The 19,483-nt window shown below is 44.9% G+C and overlaps 1 protein-coding gene across 1 annotated transcript in view; it reads right to left on the bottom strand.

Moving 5' to 3' along the window:
- Nucleotides 1-2,825: 2,825 nt before the first annotated feature.
- Nucleotides 2,826-19,483, bottom strand: part of TSPAN15 (tetraspanin 15) — an 18,624-nt gene continuing 1,966 nt past the window's right edge. The window contains exons 2-8 of the mRNA XM_009994891.1: nt 14,297-14,482; nt 12,112-12,186; nt 9,920-10,015; nt 7,632-7,748; nt 5,344-5,391; nt 3,799-3,915; nt 2,826-2,978 (exon numbers count right to left, since the gene is read on the bottom strand). Coding sequence (XP_009993193.1) covers nt 2,826-2,978; nt 3,799-3,915; nt 5,344-5,391; nt 7,632-7,748; nt 9,920-10,015; nt 12,112-12,186; nt 14,297-14,482 — 792 coding nt within the window. The remainder of the gene's footprint in view (nt 2,979-3,798; nt 3,916-5,343; nt 5,392-7,631; nt 7,749-9,919; nt 10,016-12,111; nt 12,187-14,296; nt 14,483-19,483) is intronic.

Genomic DNA, 19,483 nt, shown 5'->3' with positions numbered 1-19,483 from the left:
GGGAGGGGGAGTTCGGGCTGTGGCTGCTCCTGCCAGCCAGGCAGGGATTGGATTCAGAGCAGAGTTCTTCACCCATTTTAAAATCAACTTTCACATCAGCTGCCTGGAAAAGCCCGGGTGACTTTTGCTGGAGTGGCCACGGTGGTTTTCCCTTACAGCCAATGCAAAAATCAGAGCAGGGTGACATTTGCAGTGTAGCCCTTTGCATGCTGGCATTGATCTGCTTGTAGGCACGGGGATATGGACATTTAAAAGCCCGATGCCAGCAGTTAGGTCAGTGAGGGCTGTGGAACACAAGCAGATAAGCCACAGGATCACTAATGCTGCACCATGTCCCCTCCAGACCTGGCTCACGCAGATGAGCCAGCGGGACAGGGCACACACCAGCAGGCTCAGCACCTGAGGACACAACCAGCTCCTAGTAAGCACACACAACACCTTGTGCACACTACAAACCCATCCAGAAATCCACCTACCACCAGGACATGTGCATGGCACACTGAGAAGAACCAAGCCTTGTGCTCAAGAGCAAATTCATCCCCCTGATCGTGGTGTCCCAAACATCTCCCTCAGCTTGGGTGCCTGGAGGCAGCTGAGCAGAGACCAACTGCATCCCTCTTCTGACTGGCATCATCCTTCCCTCAGGTCACCATGGGCCTGTGAAGCAAAGGCTGGACTTCCTCAGATCTGAGGGAATGGGAAGGGGCAGCAGGATTTGAATTAACTATTTATTAAACAAAGCAAGACGTTGAACCAGTGGTCATCAGGTAAACAGGTCCAACCTCAACAAACTGTGTATGACAGAGAGCACTGAAAATGGTTGACAACTCAGTAGAGCCCACAAATTCCCTTGCTAAAGGAGAACCACTCCCTGGTATCCCCAAGTGCTCTCCCTGTTGCATTTAAACCACCCAAATTTTAACCACACTTCCATCATCTCCTGCTTGCCAGGATATCTTGTACTTCCAACCACAACTTTTAAATGTTATTAGTACAGAAAGAAAAATTCATTACCTTTGCCATTCACAACTCAGTACAGCCTTCCTGTCACCTCAAATGTCAGTGCTGTTCCCCTCTTGCTAAAGGCCAGGGCTTGGCTCTGCCACAGACAACACCTCAAGTTCTTGATGCCTCAGCTCCTACCTTCCCAGCCCACTCTCCACAACAAATGGATTTCAGCTTCAACCTCCCTCTCTTTGATAAGCAGTCAGCTTCATCCTCCAAAGCTGCACCTTCATTTTCCCCTTCCTCTCTTGATCCACCCTTAAAACACACCCTGTGTCTCTTAACTTACCAAAACAAATTCCTCAGGACAGAGAGCAGGAAAATGCAGGTGATGATGACACCGAGCAATTCAGTATGTAACCATGTGTGGGAGCCAACATGAGAGTGTGCTGTGTAGCAAACCACCTTCACTGTGGGTGATGGGCTTGGTGACAGCCACACCTTTGCTTCTGGACATGCTCAGAAATATTGGAAGAACTGGATGAGTAATTTTCTTTTGGCTCCTGGAAAGGTGTGAGGCTTCCTCAGAGATCCTTGGTGAGGCAGAGCAAGAAGCAAACTCTGAGTTTTGAAGAAAGCAGAAAACACATCCAGGCCAAGGAAATTAAAAAGAAAAGAGAGAAAAATAAAAGCAGAAGAAAAGCAGCAAGGAGAGAACAATATCAGATATTGATCTGTGTATCTTAGTGGAGTGACAGAAAATATTAATACAGGGTGTAAAACAAACCCATTTTATTCTCACCCTGCATTTGCTTGTGTGAAGAAGCATCGTGATAATTAGGTGTTTGCATTTTACCTGCAAGCCTGGCTGGGGCTGGATAGGCTGCAGAGAAATGCTGAGGACAAAGCAACAACCACAAAACCCCAAGAGCTGTTGGTGACTTCCCAAGTATTGTCTCTGATGCACTGAGCGAGGCACCGACCTCCTGTGGCTCTGCCCAAAACCCCAGGCAAGTCAGCACCCAACCCAGAACCACAGCTCAATTTACTGCATTGGTTCAGCACCTGAGGGACAGGACTAACCTGGATAAGAAAATAAAAAGCATTTTAAACAACTGTGTTGAGTTTTTTTTTAAAACAAACAAACAACTTGCTGGTTTTATTTTGACAACAATAAGATTTAGAAACATCTCAACATACAGAACTCAAAAAAAAAAAAAATCAATTAATTTACTACAGAGGAAAAATGCAGTATATACAAGAACTAAACATCCTGTAAGTTTACACACAAGCCAGGCAGTAATAAATTTCATTAAAAATATACCAACCATGACCTGACTGATTCGACATTGCCATTTGTCCCATTATTAAAAGGCACAAGAGACTGAGCAATGGAAGTGTTCAGCATTACATCCATTGTTGTCAGTAAATTAATCAAGATTAGCATAAAAAATTATTAAACACGTTTCATATTCACATGTAGCTCAGTAAGGAATTTTTTCTTGGAAAAAGTACGAAAATACAGCTGAAAGACAAACATATAAATATGACATCTCAGGACACAAAAGCTCTTCCTAGAAATCTACCTTCAAATCTCCCCACAACAGTTTTCATGTCGACGTATCCATTGGCAATCATTCCAAGCAAGATTTAATGATCCACAAGCAGTGAGTGGGTCCTGGCAGCCTCACGATACCACAGCAGCCTCACCGAGCCCTCCTGCTGTGTCTTGGGTTGCCAACACACCGAGAGCAAGGAAGCTACAGAGGTATCAACCTGCTGCCAACCCCACCCCTGGGCTGGCTCCTGAACACCTGCAGCCTGTCAGAGCCAGCACAAGGGGATCTGGCTTTTTGGAACCCTATTTGAGGCTTCCCAAGTCACCCCGGGTAGCACATGCAGCACCCGGCTCCGGCAAACTCGTGAGGAGATCTCTGCTCTGCTTCTTCAAACAGCCTCTCGCTCAGCTTGTGCTCTGTGATGATGTCTTCCACCCGAGTGATGTACAGCAAGGACAGCAGCACACCCAGGAACTGCAAAAGGAAGGGGCAACCTCAAGTCAGAGAACACACGCTGCTTACCTACAGCTTCCTACAGCTGTGTCTACAAACGATGTGTTCATACGTCAGATACACGGGCTGGCATGAGGTCCCTAGACAGGCAGAAACTCACTTTGCTCTTCTTTGGCATGTAGGGGTATAAATTGATCATTTTTGTGAAGAACTGCTCAGCCTGGAGAAGAGAAGGCTCCAGGGAGACCTTATAGTGGCCTCCCAGTACCCAAAGAGGCCCCAGGAAAGCTGGGGAAGGACTTTTCACCAGTGATAGGACAAGGGGCAATGGTTTTTAAACTAAAAGAGGGGAGATTTAGGTTAGACATCAGGAAGAAATTCTTCACCATGAGGGTAGGAAGGCACTGGAATAGGTTGCCCAGGGAGGTTCTTGTGGAAGCCCCATCCCTGGGAATATTCAAGGCCAGGTTGGATGAGGCTTGTGCAGGCGTGGTCTGGTGGGAGGTTCCCATGCCCATGCAGGGGGGTTGGAACCTGATGATCTTTAGGGTCCCTTCCAACCTTCACCATCCTATGGTTCTAGGAAAAGAGCTAATACAGCAAAAAAATTATCACCCTTGTGCCTTGGAGCATTAGAAAGTCTTAGTGGATGCAGCTAGGAGGACTCAAAAAAACCCAAGCAAAAGCAAATTACCCCATCAAATCCTGCCATACATCACAGCAGTGCTACTAAATGACCAGAATGCCACCTCAGCTTATGCATTATGTTCTATTTAAATTAAAAAGGGGTAATTAAATGGCATTTTGCATCCCACAGCTAAAGCACAGACCCCCTTCTCACCTGAGGCAGCAATATGCCAAGCAGCACACCAGCCATGATGCTGTAGTTGTCCATGAACCAAATGAGCACTGCATTTGTGCAGCCACGGACATAGATCACGTCCTGGACACTCAGTCGCTGCAAAGCAACAGAGCAGGTGATGAAACAGGCACTGGCAGATGACACAGGAACACAGGCCAGTTCAAATTTCAAGGAGGCAAATCTGATCCTCCTTCCTACCTCTTTAATCCCACTGAATTTAACAGAGACCTCATCATTAACTCTTCCTCCTGCTTTAAATTGTTCCACACCCAAACAAGCTTTTCACTGTTTTAAGCCTTTTTTTTAATTTGCAACTACTTTTCTATTAAAAAAAAAAAAAAAGAAAATCCATCCAGTTCTTGCTTCACACCACTTGGGAAGTAGAGAAATCTCTCTGTAGCTTTTACCTCTGCCTCCAAGCTGAAAGAGCTGCAGTGGAAAAACATTAAATTGTGGACCAAGGGCTTTGCAACAGGCTCTAAAAAAGGCAGGAACAAGAGGATTTGGGACTGAGCCCTGCAAGCTACCTGGCACCCTGACCCCAGCCCATCATATAGAAAAGCACTCGAGGCTGCAGAGGGTCCTAAGCAGATGAATGGGGTAAAGTTAAGCATATGCTTAAGTGCTCGGGGCCAGGCTGGAGCGTTTAGGTGATTAAGCCATAAATCAGGGAATCTAAATGAGGACAGATCATATGTAAAGATAACCAGTAATCCCCAAAATCAACAGGCAAGGTGGGCATTGTGTGCCAAGGGCCTCAACTGGGGAGAGAGGCTTTTCAGAGCAGCCCCCTGAACCAGCACTCCAAAGCCAGGAGTGGAGAACTTGCTGCAGATCCAATTACCCATTTCCCTTCTTAATGACTCTGCAATTAGTGCCTTGACCCAGCAGCCTTCACTCTGGAGTCACCAGGGCTATTCCCAAAGGGGAAAACAGGAGGAGGAGGAGGCCCTGTCCTGCTCTCTGAGGGAGGAGAAAGCTGCCAGCACAACCCGGGAAGTCCTGCTCCTCTTCCAGGAATAATTATTACAGGCTTAAAAACACAACAGGCACCGCTGGGATATAACATACCTAGAAAGAGTTGAGTTTGCTTTAGTGAAACTGATTCTGTCAGTGAGAAACTTTGGGGTTTAAGTATTAAAAGCTTTCCCCAACTCAGGTCACCACTTAAAGAAGTACTGAAGCATCTTTCTTTGTATTAACTGTGCAATTAGGGGGGTGAGCCCTGGGAAGGAACAAGTCAAGCATCTCAAAACCAAGGAATTATAGAAGATACAAGGAAGGAAAGATACCACAATCAAGGTGGGTTTTTTTCTTTTATATATATATATATATGAAAGCTATTCCAGATAAAATTGCTTTAATTATTAATTTAATTGTCTGGTAGATTTAAGAATGCAAAACATCACTTTGTAACTGACAAAAAAAAAAAAAAAGCCTGCAAAGCAGCACAGCCCTTTGACAAGAAAGGTGGATGTGTGGTTATGGTTATGGTGGATGTGTGGTGGATGGTGGCCATGTTACCTCTTTGCCAATGGTTTTGTATCCACACATGGTGTTCACAATGCCTGTCTGAAAAGAAAACAACACATAAGAACTACAGCAGAAAACAAAAATCACCAAAAAAAAAAATTCTTTTTACTCTTCTTGTGTTCAGCCAGCTCATATAAAAGCAAGAACGTGGGGTTACTTGCCCATCCCACACCGATTTCTTCCCACCATCCCCAGGGGAAGACATAGATAGAGCTCTACATGGTTCTAGGAAATCAGTACTGGCAGCATGTCATGACACAAGACACTTGAACCACATCTATCCAGCAAAACCAATATGCACCCCAAGGAGCACAGACTCTTCAGCCCATCTGAAACCCAGCGTTAGGCAACAGGACACCACAGCACAAGGCAACCTATGAAACAGGGACAAATCCATTAGAAACACAGGTTTATAGGCATCTGGGGACTAACTTCTACCTGCTACACCCCTGCAAATACTTAATAAATATTTTGACCTGGAAATAGTCCCTTCAGAGTCCCCCCCAGGATGAGCCTGGCTCATCTCAGCACAGGGTTTTTTTTCCAGAGGATCAGAATCCAACCTCCAACATTAACAGGAGTTTTCCATGACTACAAAGTGAATGAGTCATCACAAGCAGTATCTGTAGCTTTCCAGGACAGAAACCAGCCTGTATTTGGAAGCATTTGTCAAACACAGAAGATGTATGCATCTTCTGGTTGGGTTTCTTCCCAAGGCAGCTGGCCACAGAGCCACAGTGCCAGTGCCATCCTGCCCCACAAATGTACCTGCCCCTTGGGCACATCAGCAGCATCCCAGGGTGACAAAGCCACGAGCCTTGAGGTGCTGCAGCACCTGGCTGAACAGCCTGCCCTTAAATTTGGAGTCTGCTGGTTATTCTGGGGGCTCCTCCCCACCTTTCCATTAATTTCCCTGAGCTTAATCCTTCGCAGTCCACCTTTAGGCTGCAAGCACTCTAACCTCCTCCTTCCCCAGTTGCCAATGAAGCATGTGGAGAATATACTCTTTCTCTTGGAAAAGCTTTTGCTTGAGCAACAGAAAAACAAGCAGTTATTTTAAATGACCAGTAAAAAGCCAGGCTGCTCTTCACTAGACAGCTCTACCTTCCTGTACCATGAACTGAGGGCAAGACCCTGAGCTCTTCAGCCCAGTGCAGCTGTGGATCAGCAGGATACTATTTTCACACACACCACTTTCTTGTTCTTAAACACCTTAGACTTAAAAAGCATAACTGTTTAGCTTTGGTTTCCAAGAATAAATCTCAGCTCAGCAGAGATTTAAACAGACTCCTTCTCATACACAAAAAACGTGCAAGCGCACGTAATAAACACCTTCAGATGATACACATATCTCAGCAACACCTAAGCAGGATTACTGACTCAATTACTGCATTTATTTGCCCTTTTTCTTTCAATTAAACAGCCATGCTGGAGGCAAGCATTGAAAGGGCAGCACATTCAGGCACCAGGAGGTTTTCCATCACGAGCTCTGCTGTGGCTGCCCATACTCAAATTCTGTCTCCTGCTCAGACCAAAGACCAAAACCCACCAAAGGCAGGGGTTGCCCATATTCAATTAAACTTAAAATTGTGTTGCTTGAATTGCAGACTGCTTCTTTATCAGATTCAGCATTATATCCATTCCTCAAAAGAAGGGTGATGGATTAAAACTGCTGACATTTATATCAAACGCATTTACACGGCACTTGATGCCTGTGCCTCCTGCTGCCAGCACCAGTTTATACCAGTCCACTGTAGACTGAGCAACTGGTCCAGACTCCAGCTGACAGGAGGATTTTGCAGGGGGGCAAGGCAGGTGGGCTTCAAGGGTGGTTGAGGGCAGAGCAGCAGCTGGACCCTGAGGCCATCTGCCCACACCTCTGGATTTTTCTGGATGACAGGGTTGATCTGTTTGGTTTTTAACTGACAACATTTTAATTTCCAACCCCCACCCACAGAAGCAATCAGGGCCCAGGCTTCCTGGTGAGGCAGGAGAAGCAAACCCTGGGGAAAACACCAGCAAATCTTCAGGTTAAGCAGCCCAGGTCCAGGCAAGCCATGAGGTTAGAGAAGCTCCCAAGATCCCTTCTGCATTTTGAGCTCTGCAGAGTGGGGCGGTAACAGAGACCAGCATCCAACCAATGACTTTCTCCTTGTCAAGCTGTCAAGACCCACAGATCCTGTTTTCAGGAACGGCCTGTTTTCCTTTGCTTCTTCCCCCCCCATCCCTTCTCAAGGAAGGGACCTTCTCAAGGGAGACACTGACATGTTGTGACTTACCTTATTTGTGATGCAGCACGTGTAGGGGACGCCGCAGGCCAGCGGTCCTGGAGCTGTACAGCTGTGGTACACGTTTTGGGACCAGTCTCTGTAATCTTCCCCACCACAGCATTTAAACTGGGAGGAAAAAAAAAAACAACAACAAACAAACAAATAAACAAAACCAAAAGGAAACACAAAAGGCAAAGTAAAAATAAAAATCGTATCTGAAGAGAAACTCTTCTAATAACTAGAAGATGAAGTCACAATAAAGCAATTTCAAGAGCGTTGAGCTACCCAGCATTATGTCATGTCATGCAAGGCACATATGAATGTATGTGATACAACTGAAAAGAATTATAGATTCTGAGCCACTCATTTGTGCCCAGGTGGTCAAGAAGGCCAACAGCATCTTGGCCTGCATCAAAACCAGCGTGTCCAGCAGGAGCAGGGAAGTGATCGTGCCCCTGTACTCGGCCCTGGTGAGGCCACAGCTTGAGTATTGTGTTCAATTCTGGGTGGGCACCACAGTATAAGAAAGACATTGAGGTCCTGGAGTGTGTCCAGAGAAGAGCAAGGAGGCTGATGAGGGGTTTGGAGGGCACGTCCTATGAGAAGAGGCTGAGGGAACTGAGGTTGCTAAGTCTGAAGAAGAGAAGGCTCAGGGGAGATCTTATCACTCTCAACAACTACCTGAAGGGAGGTTGTAGAGAGGCTGGTGTTGGTCTCTTCTCCCAAGTAACTAGGTAAAGGACAAGAGGAAATGGGTTTCAGTTGTGCCAGGGAAGGTTTAGGTTGGATATTAGGAAAAATGTCTTTACTGAAAGAGTGGTGAGGCATTGGAACAGGCTGCCCAGGGAGGCAGTAGAGTCACCATCCCTGGAGCTGTTCAAGAAGCATTTAGATGTGTCTCTTCAAGATATAGTCGAGTGGTTGTGGTAGATGGATTATGGCTGGACTCAATGATCTTGGAGGTCTCTTCCAACCTTGATGATTCTATGATTCCATTCTATGATTCTACTACCCAGGGTGGCAGAGCAAAGTACTCAGCACAAAGCTCCACCACCCATCTTTAACGACTTGGAAAACTATTTGTTCAGGTCAGGGCATCATTAAGCAACATTTTTACATTCACTCCATCTCAAGTTGTAATATACTTCTTCATTCCTTTTAAGGATGGTGGCTACACTTCTAAAAGACTCTAAAAGACAGAAGCGTTGCTAGGGGGCATGAAAGAAACCCCACCAAAATGTTCTGGGTGTAATTCACTAGAACTAAGATCTGGCAAACAAACACTGTTAAGTTTACACTGACTTTATACAAATATTCACTTTGTATATGAAACGAAGGGGAAAGGAGCAGTTTATTTAACCACTAAAATGCACATTCACTACATCATTCAGGGCAGTGCATGGAAACTTAAAAGCATCATGAAGTCTAATGACAAAATTTCCTCAGGATGGTTTGCTTCTGACAGACTTTCCATGCTGAACTTTGTTTCCACAAGCAGGCTGCCATCTCCATAACAACATCATAAAATAGACATATCACTTCCTAAGTTCATTTTAAATTTTTTTAATCACTATTTGGCACGGTCACTGACACCACACGGGCCCTGACATCACATTTCTGAATGTTTTCTGCTTCTTCTGCAGCCTCTGAGCTGCATGGCAGAACTCTGCAATAACCCAATAAACAGCTCAAGACACCAGCCTTTAAAAAAAAAAATGAAGGCCATGAGTCAACACATGCCATGAAGTCATGCTCAGCTGGGCTCAACACAGTTTCTGAGTTTTAATTAGAGATACATCCCCTTCCACGGCCATTTCCTTTGCATAACCACCTTGTGAAAGAGCTTGGAATGTTCCAACAGGCTAATTACCATCTGGTTTCTCTTGATCCAGTGCCTCCTGTTAACAAGATGCTTTTGAATGTTTCGGACCAGCCAGTAGAAACACTCAGGGTAAGAACTTGGGTGGAATTGAGGCTGAATTTGCCTGAATCCAGCTGTGGAAACTGGCAGAAGCATAAATGTTTGCAGGGTCTGGCCTTCAGCATCCCAGTCACACCTACTAAGGCATAGGCTCTGTTTTGCCCCCAGTTCTTGTGGTGATTTAGGGGGCCTCAAATGCCAGCTGGGATGCTGGAGAAGCCCTGCCCACAGTGACACCACAGTAGATGACAAAGGAGATCTCATCCCCCTCATCAGTGAGAATGTGACTGTCGTATCACTGGAAAAACTGTGGTCAAGGACCTGCCACACTTTGGCACTGAAATGGTCCCAGAAAATAAAAAATAACAAACCAAACCTGCTTTTGAACAGAATCCATGATGTTCTTGAAGTCTAAATCATCGTAGTAATTCTCAATTCCTCTTCTTATATTATCGTTCAAAAAGTTGATTGTCTGGGAGGAGGAAATAAAACAGGAGTCATGGGTTAAACACACCAAAACAAAATCAAAAGAAAGGGCTGAAGCAACAAGTGTAACTGATGAGCACAAGAGGAAAGGCTGTTTTATTTGTTTTTAAAGAAGAAACAAATTCCAGGTAAAAATTCATCATCCCATCCCTTCTCAGGAAGCAGCCTCACAGCAGGTCCTGTGCTGAGACCTGCTGACAGTGTGACACCTCTCCAGAGAGGTGCTGCTTCTCTGAGACTCTCCAAGCATCTCCCAGAGATGGTCCCTTTGGCCCCCAGGCTGAGAAGAGGAAGGCAGGATTCCTTCCCCTGGGCACTGGGGGTCCCCAGCATCCCCTGGGTGACAGAACAGCCAGGTTGGGTGGCAGGTCTTGGCACCAGGGTCTGCACCACTCCCTGGCTGGCAAGAGCTGACTCCTTCCCTGCTCACCAGCCTCCATGGATTTTATTTTTCCTTTAATTTTGTTTCCACCATTTTACTCTCCAAGGAATCCATAAATGCCAGATAAAAGAGTTTAACTCCACCTTAGCAAAAGAAGTGGAAAGATCTCATATCTGTATATTTTACAGTCATGGTTTTGAGAAACAGAGGAGAGGAGTGGTGGCAGATATAAAGCAGTATCTCCTCAGCTTGGCACATTAGAAATAACATCAACAAAATGGTTTTGAAGTTCAGAAGATGAGACAAATATATATATACACACACATATATTTAGTTTTCGACATCCAGCACCATCACAGCAAAAATGCAGACTGAACATAACCAGGATGTAACAACTTTCCCTTCACCCCAGCTGCTAAATGGGTCCAAGCTAAATCCTTGCAGAGGAAAAAAAGGGAAAAAACAGTGAGACATGCAAAATAATCAGCATTTAAATGGAGGCTATTACCCTAAGCTTTTATTAAATATTTCCTTCTCCTCCCTATATCATCCTCATCTTCTCAGACACCCAACACACATGCTGTGAAGACACTTGGTGCACAAAACCCAGCAATATGTTTCCTTTGTTGGAAAGCCAACAGCAACCCTTCCTCACCCTCTCAGCAAATACCACCTTGGGCATCTGCTTCATCATCTACCAGCCACATTCTCCCCATCCTGGGATGCCCACACTCCCATGCCAGGCAGGCTGACCTGTTCCCTGCAGATGAGCCAGGTGCTCCCACCAAAATTCAGAATAAATCTTTGCAAGAGGTCAAGGCAAAACTTGTGGAAGTGGCTGACAGGGGCCTCTAAAAATGAAGGCAACTCTTAAGTATGTACAACTTCTTTTTGTGGAAATGAGATCAGTAGGATTGGGATGGGGAAGGAAGAGCTCTTATTATTCAGCAGCTCCTTTTAATGCTCATGCTTTGCCAGATTAGGAAAAAAAAAAAAGCATAGAAATCTAGTACTTGCCATAGTGAACACATTTATGTTTTTAAAAGTTCTCCAGCAGGAAAAGCTGGTTTCTGTTTAGAAAAATAAAGGGGTTTGCACAGTTATAGAATGCTTGTAAATGACAGGATCTCCAACAGAAATTAATGATGTTGTTCATGGATGTAGGCAGGGAAGAGCTGTTCCTTAGGTCAGGTAAAACATTTTGGCCACCAAAAAAACTAACAAGAGTTTCCAAATTCAGCTGGGAACTTCCCAAACTAGTAGTCTGAGACCCAGAAAGCAAATGAGAAGAAAGCACTTTAATACATGAAGAGCTGGAATCCTAGAATCATTAGGGTTGGAAAAGACCTCTAAGATTATAAAGTCCAACCACCAACCCAACACCATCATGCCAAATAAACCATGTCCTGAAGTGCTGCTTTCAGGAAAGAAAACTGATTCATTTTGCCTGCAGGGCACATTCTTAATTACCAGGTTTTCTCCAAATTCTTTCATCTGCAATTCATGTCCAGAACGGATGGCAAATCCCACCCATCCCCAAGCCTGAAAGGCCCCAAAAAGTCTGGACCTGCCTTCAGACTCCAGAAGTTCATGCTCAGGAGACAATTTTAATGCCTTCTGTTGGCTCAGTAGCATAGCCATAACACCATGGACTGTGAGTAAGGTTCTTGGTGATGAAAACCTCAACACAAGCAGCTCACCTGGTTCCTGAAGATGAGGGCCACCACTCCACCAGTCAGCTCAATCAACAAGCAGATACCAAGGATGTACATGAACTGCAGGAAAACAATTGCAAGTGAGACCTTAAACAGAGCAAACCCTGATTACTCTCTCAATTAGTGTCCTCAAGTCTGTAACATTCAGTTACCAACACATTTAGCTTTCTGCCTGTGAGATGCCACTTTAAAGATAGAAAATTATGGTTCTGTTCTTATAAAACCACTTGTGTCACCAAAAAGCCTTTTTTTTTAACCTCACTTGAGTCATTCTGGGCTTTGCCCAACTGGCAAACATTATTTTTCTGCTTTGAATGGACTCAAAAGCAAAAGATGCATTCATCAAGCCAAGATACTTCTCTCCATAGCAGCATCCCAGAGCATCACATTAATGGACTCCTACAAACCACAGCAAACGTTGTGTTTTTATGCTTCCTACAAAGACAGCACTTAACTCTCTAGCTCTGATTTCCCAGGAAAAGCAGTGCTTGAAAATAATCCAAAGCACCTTCTATTATGCTGCCAGTGTTACAGGAATATTCTGGGCTGGGAACCTTCCAGTGTGCTGCTTCAGAAGAGGGAACTGAGCTGCACTGCATAACCCAGCCAGCTGAGCACGCAGGCTGCAGGATGGGCACTAATTGCACTTAATAGGCTCAGTGGTAAGAAAAATTGTATCTGCTAGCTCTCTATTCATTTACCTGTGCGTACATAAGCAAGCTCACAAATGCACACAACCACATTGTCTGCATCTGTGACTGCTCATCAAAGCACATTCAAAATGTGAGTTACACGAAGAAAACCATCGCAACACCACGAGGTAACTGCAAAGTTACCTTTTTATCAAACACTTGAGAAGTGTCTTTACAGCCCAAAAGGCTCTTGAGGAATAAAAGATGGCTGGCCTGTGAATTTAGCTCTGCTTCTTAAAAGCAAACTTCATCAGGAAATAACTCTTAGGATCTCTCATCTGAAAATAATCTCTAATGCTCCTCCCTGAAAGTTGGTTTAATTTTTGTGCTCTCAATCCCAGTATCAGTGTAACAAACTCACCGGACAGATGCCTTTTCTCCTGCTAAATCTGCAATCAGCCTGAGGATGAAACATCAGGGCCTTCCCTCAATTAAATACCCTGCTGGGTTTGCTGCCACAAGGGGAACAGAAAATGTCCTTGGCATCAGATGAGGACACATGACCACGCTCAGAATGAAGGAAGCCACTACTGCCCAAGGACAGCCTCCCAAGGAAATTCCAGCCTAATTTCAAAATCCACCATTACCTCTTGCTTTGTCCTACCTAACATCTTAGGTAACTAAGCTAACTAACTAACCTAACTATTTAGCATTTATTTAAACTGAACTGACATGAAGGTGAAATTTACGTTCTCACACTTCATGTATTAGTTCTATGTGCAACTTCCATCTGCAACCAGAGGAATTTCCCTAAAATTTGCCCTCTCAGAGGTACTGGAGAGAAAAACTTTGTCCTTTTCACTTCCCCCCTGAGGAGGACACTTCTCTCAAAGCCCTGTGCTGCTACCAGCTAATACTCTTAAGACACATTTCTCCAGCAGAGCAGCGTCCTCTGCGTTGAAACCAGAAGTATCTGGAGAACTACCAGAAACCACAGCTCATCTCTGCACCCCAGCAAGCAGGTTCATAGCTGTAGGAAATCCCCTCATATCAACGGGGAGAAGCTGCATCCAGACTTGACCTTTTCCAAGGAGGCAGAATGATTTCCCCTCCTCCAGTACAGCTCCCCTGAGCAGGGCACGTGCCTGTGGCGCGGCCGGAGCAGGCACGGAGGTGCCAGGCTGGTGTCAAATGGTGTGTCAACAGCTGAGTTTGCACAAGATCCATGCTGGCTGATAATAATCCACATTCCTGCGTGTTTTCCATGAAGTCCTCAGCTATTGGAAAGCTGGGTTTGTCAACGCCAGGGTCTGATCCTTGCTTGTCCCACCACCAGCAAGACAAGCTGCTCCCTAACCAGAGCATGGTTAGGGGACCTCTGCCCTGCAGCACCTTCAGATTTAATTAACATCAAAGCAGCCACTTTAATATATTTCAAGGCAGACATAGTTGTGAGTCTGAATTCAGGTGACACTCAAAAGCAAAAACCATGAGCCCTAAAAATGAAGAACAAGAAAAACCAACAACCCAACACTTACTGCTTTAAGAAGGCACAAATTGTCTCTTAAAGAAGCCAGAACACCCACAAAAGACACCAGGAACATGATAATGCCCAAAAGTATTAAAATAATTGCTGGGGCTAGAAAGGCACTTTCTAGAGTCTTGTACTTCTGTCTTTCAACTTCTGCATAAATTCCAACAGCGAGGACAAGGGCTCCAATCATCTAGGACACAAAAAGAGAACAGCACAGATGTTGACTCCTTCTCCCAATAAACACAGAGATGACATTTTTGTGAGGACACACTTCAGAATCAATGATAAACGATGAAACACTCCCATCAGAAGTATAGATTTAAAAAAAAAAAACAACAAAACCACACCAAAACCACACCTCAAAGGCAAAGTGGAAAAGAGCCAAGTTAGAAAAAAAAAAACCCTGAGATTTGTTTATCTCAAAGATATATTTAATAATGTTTTAAGATTCTGGAAGTTAAACAAATTGAAACCTACGTCACTGGTTGAAATGTCATTTATTACTCATCTGAGATGTGATATACTACATATACTAGCAAATGCACTGGCATCAATATTTCTCCCTCGTGTGCCTGTCTGTCCCTCCATGTACACACAACACCACATGTATACCACCATGTACACACAACATGTATCAACACCCCCAACACAAGACAGTTTCTAAGCAATCAAAAGCTTGTATGTCCCTTCCCATCAGCTCCGGTTGTATTTAGGCTCAGCAAATACAGACAGTGGATCCCATACTTCCACTCCTCCTGCCACTGGGGAAAATGAACTGGATTTAAACCAAAACCACTTTTTAAATGCAAGTTTGAAATTAGGGTGCTTTCTTGAGTGAACTACCAGACAAAGCCAACAAGCGAAACAAAAAGGGATGCATTTCACTTGACAAGGGAAGGATATTTTGATCAACAAAACTACAGCTAACTCAAAATCAACTGGTATCAAACTTAGGCTGTGCTGCAAAGTTGCTTTGAATTCTGCAGAATTAAACAACAAAAAATCCCACAACACTCAAGTCGTGAAAATCACAGTGGAAAAACTTCACTGCCAACTCCCACAGCCTAACACATCCACAGGGAAGAGCCCAAAGCAACAACTTCCCCAGTCTGCAAACCTCAGTCAAGACAACTCACCACACTGCAGCAGGAACCCCAAGTCTGCTCCCCACACACAAACAGCAAGGAGAGCTCATGATGTGTTTAATTGCCAGATCATGAGCCCAACAGTTGAAATATTTTTCCAATTATGGGGTCTCTAGAAATAAATAACAACTTACTGGAAGTTCTTTTTCTACAGGTAAGAATAAAAAAAACCAATCAAAACAACAAAACAAAGGACATTAAGTGAGGAATGTCACTTTTTGGAATTCCATTCAAAAAAAGAAAAATTTCAGAAGGGTTTACCCAGAAAAAGAAATATAACAAAGCTATTTAAAAAGCAACTTAAAATGTACAAGACCAAACTCAGGGTAACTCTCCCCCTTACAAACTCAGACATTGTACTGATTATGGAAGGCAAACAGAGAACATTATAGACAAATAATAGGTACCCAAGTTTAACATTTAGATGCTTCTCCTGCAGAACGACCATCAGGTTTTTTAATTACTAAACAATCAATTTGCAGTGTTGCCTTATTCTTTAAATAAGTCAATTATTTGGGTAATAAATTATACATTCCTTTTTAAGCAGATGACAACACAGATACAATCTGAAATTTTTAAACACAGCTACAGTAATCGAGGAAGGAGTCTCAGAAACATACAAACCAATTACAGGACATCAAATTGGTGACTGTACATGACTGTACATCAAATTGGGGACTGTATATGTGATTCAGAAGTTCTAGTATTATTGTCACTACTATTATTCTTTAAAAATAAATAAATAAATACATAAATAAAAACTAAAAACCTGAGATCTTTATGCCTGGACCACATCTATCCTGCTCAGAAAGCAGCAGATAATACAACTTAAAGAGAGACTCTGCTGTAAACACTGAAGTTCAGCATCTGCCTGGTAGATTTTTATTAAAAACAAAACAAAACACAAACACTGGACATAAATCACAGGGGTTGAATCTTGATGGGGATTATCTGAATTCCAAAAGTGTGTTGTTACTGAAATACCCTTCTCAACCATAGTTTTCCCATCAAAACATTCAATTTAAGGCAGTCTAAGGATTCAAAGGTGCCTGTAAGTAGAAATACAAGATGCATTCCCAAATTAAGAGCTGAAGAGATACGGACACATCTCTATTCATATAGATTTATATACCTATGTACCTCCACCCCCTTCCATTTGCATTTTGCTCAAGCACCCTCCAATGCACTTCTAGCATTTTAAGTGTAGAAAAATCTTAATTCCTGCCTCTCATTTTCCCCACAAAAACCAACAACAAACAAAATAATAAATTGACCCCCCCTGCCCACCCAAATTCCCACCCATTATAGCTTTTACTGCCCCAAAGTCCAAGGGGGCTGGTATCACATCCCAGAGGAACTATGGAATTAAAGCTCTCTCACAACCCAGAGGAGATAAACTAGGAGCTTCTCTGATGCCTCCTAGAAATACTCCTGCTCTGGATACGTTAAAATCATCGTGTCACTCCCCAGTAAGAGGACTACAAAATACCCCTGTAGCAAAACTCCCCCCCAAGCAGTCCTGCATCAACCCTCCTGCAACCCTCAGCCTGCAGAGGGCAGGTGCTGCAGGGAAGCAGGGAGGCTAAGCCAGGGATAAAACATCACCCCACGAATAAAAAAACTCAGACTGACCCATCATACAATAGACAAAAGTTTTATACAGAACCTTTATACAAAGCTCAAGTTTTATACAGAACCTGAAGCATAAAAATTGCTACCACAGCAGGGGGAAACCCACCTAAGCATGCAATTAAAATCCTCAGTCCTTCCAAGCAGCATTTATGCTTTTATTACCTGCTATTTATTAAAAAAAAACAACACACCAACATTTAAAGTTCTTAAATCTTGTTATTAATATGGCCAGACCAATAGCAGCAATTATTCAGGCCAAGCAGATGTGCTAACTTAGCAACCATCCCACCCATGTCTCTTCTCCGGGACCGTGCCCTCCCTTCCTGTGACCAGGGCTGGAAAAGCAACTTTTCCGCTCACAAATACACGTGCTGTTTACATCCTGCATCCCCCACAACAGCTCCCAGTTTGGCAATTCACACTGTGTCCACAGGAAAACACAACTGGCCTTAAATGAGTATCCACCAACAAATACCAGGGACTTGCTCCAGGGCTTTTCCAGCCTGGATGTTGCTTTTCCAAGAGAAAGGAAAACCATTTGTACCTAGAGCAGTGGTTTTAATCCCCTATTTACCAAACTTGTTCTTAAAAGAGGTGCCTGCTCAACAACAGCCCCTTCAGTTTAAAATGCTGGGTGTCATTTCAGCCAGGGGAGAAAAACACCATTACAGCCTCATTCACCAGCAAAGCAGCTGCCTGAAAAAGTCACAGTGTCAACTGTTTTTATCTTATTTTTTTTTTACAGAAGCCCTGGGTGACACGAGAAGAAGCCACAGCAGCAGCAGGGCCTGCAGCAAAGGTGCCCCCCAGCACCCCCAGTGATGCTACCACTTCCTTTCTGCTTCGGGATAAGATGGGTATCTCGTTCCTGGTGTTTTCTAAACAATCCTGGGGACTTGAATCCGGGTGTCCATCACTTGCAAATGTACTGGAGGATCAAGCAACAGCAGGGAGGAAACCCAACGGCCTCAGCCTCCCCTCCATCAATCAAAGCCCCCCAGAAAGAGGCGAAAGGACACAAATCACCCACAATTCAAGCGAAGCCAACGCTCCCCAGCCAAACTTTACTCCCATTTACACCAATTTAAAAATAATTTTTTAAAAAAAACACAGCCAGGAAGATGAACACAGCCAAAAAGTGAGCCAGACCGCTGACACTTCCAGCTTCACCAGGCTAGAATAAAAGGTGCTGCCGAGAGGAAACCCCCCCCCCTCCCCCCGACAAAGGGCTGACAATGTGTGTCCGGCTGCCCAGTGCCAGTCTTCCCGGAGAAAAAGCCCCATCCACCTCCTTCCCACAGCAAACCCCCTCCTCGGCACAGCCACCAGGCTGTTCCCAACAAAGGCAGAGCGTGGAGCGACCACCGAGGGTAAATAAAACCCTCGGGCTGCCTGGAAGAGCCTCTGTCCTGCGAGGGACGCTCAGAGAAGCCCCTTTTGCTGCTTCTTTTTTTTCCAGCCCACCAGCAACGGGTCCCTGGGTGCAGAAGGAAAACGTGGAGCACACAAACAGGCAGGGGGGCCCTTTGTGCAGGGCACAAGCACATGAAAAAGAGCACAGCAAGTTTCCCTTTTCTGACACCTGTGGAACAGCTGCTGTGGAGTGAGGCTGGAACCTTCAGGAGTCTGAACCCTGAAGGGGTTTTCCTTGCTTGGCTTGTCTGCTAAGGAAGACAAAAGATACCCCAGGATCCCCAAAAGCCTGAATTACGTCCAGACTCCCTGCACTTCAATTTCTGCTCATCCTTAACTCACAGCTTTAACCAGACCCCTACGGTCAAACCCGGTGGATCTTAAACCTCTCTTGCTAGAAAACCGACACTCCCACCTTGTAAATACTGAGTCTACTAAGGCAGAGAGACCAGCAAAAACCAGAGCTTGAGCAGCATTTAAACGGAAAGAGCCCGAAATGCCTAAGCATCCTGTACATCAGCAAAGCATCACCCCAGGATCCCAGACCCCGACGGCTCCTTCCAGCCCGGTCAGGGTGAATTCACCACGTCTGAGAAGCCAGCAGAGCTAGCTTGGGCCCGAAGGCTGACACTTTATCACTGGAAGGAGGCAGCACGGTGGGGTTTATGTGACAGCAGGCTGGAGACAGCAAGTGTGACACGCCCGGGAGCAGGAAAGCTGCGCAGGGTCGCTCCCACAAGGAGCCGTCCCACACGCCGATGCCTGCAGGGCAAAGGCTTTATTTGCCCAGCTCCTCCGGGGGAGGGGGGGGAAAGCAGTACTGAAACGCACGCAGGAACGATTTTTATGCGCCAAACTTTGAACCCCGTCCGCCAGAACCCGTCCGGGGAGGCACGGGGAGATACACCCACCCCCATCCCGGCAAAACCCCCGCTGCCCTTCGTAACCTTTTCTTCCCGGAGAGAGGAACACGGGACCCCCCCCCAGCCCCCCAAGCCTTT

This window comes from Chaetura pelagica, unplaced genomic scaffold, assembly GCF_000747805.2.
Source record: "Chaetura pelagica isolate M959 unplaced genomic scaffold, ChaPel_1.0 scaffold112, whole genome shotgun sequence".
In the NCBI taxonomy this organism is placed as follows: domain Eukaryota; kingdom Metazoa; phylum Chordata; class Aves; order Apodiformes; family Apodidae; genus Chaetura; species Chaetura pelagica.
This window is presented reverse-complemented; position numbering and strand designations above follow the sequence as displayed.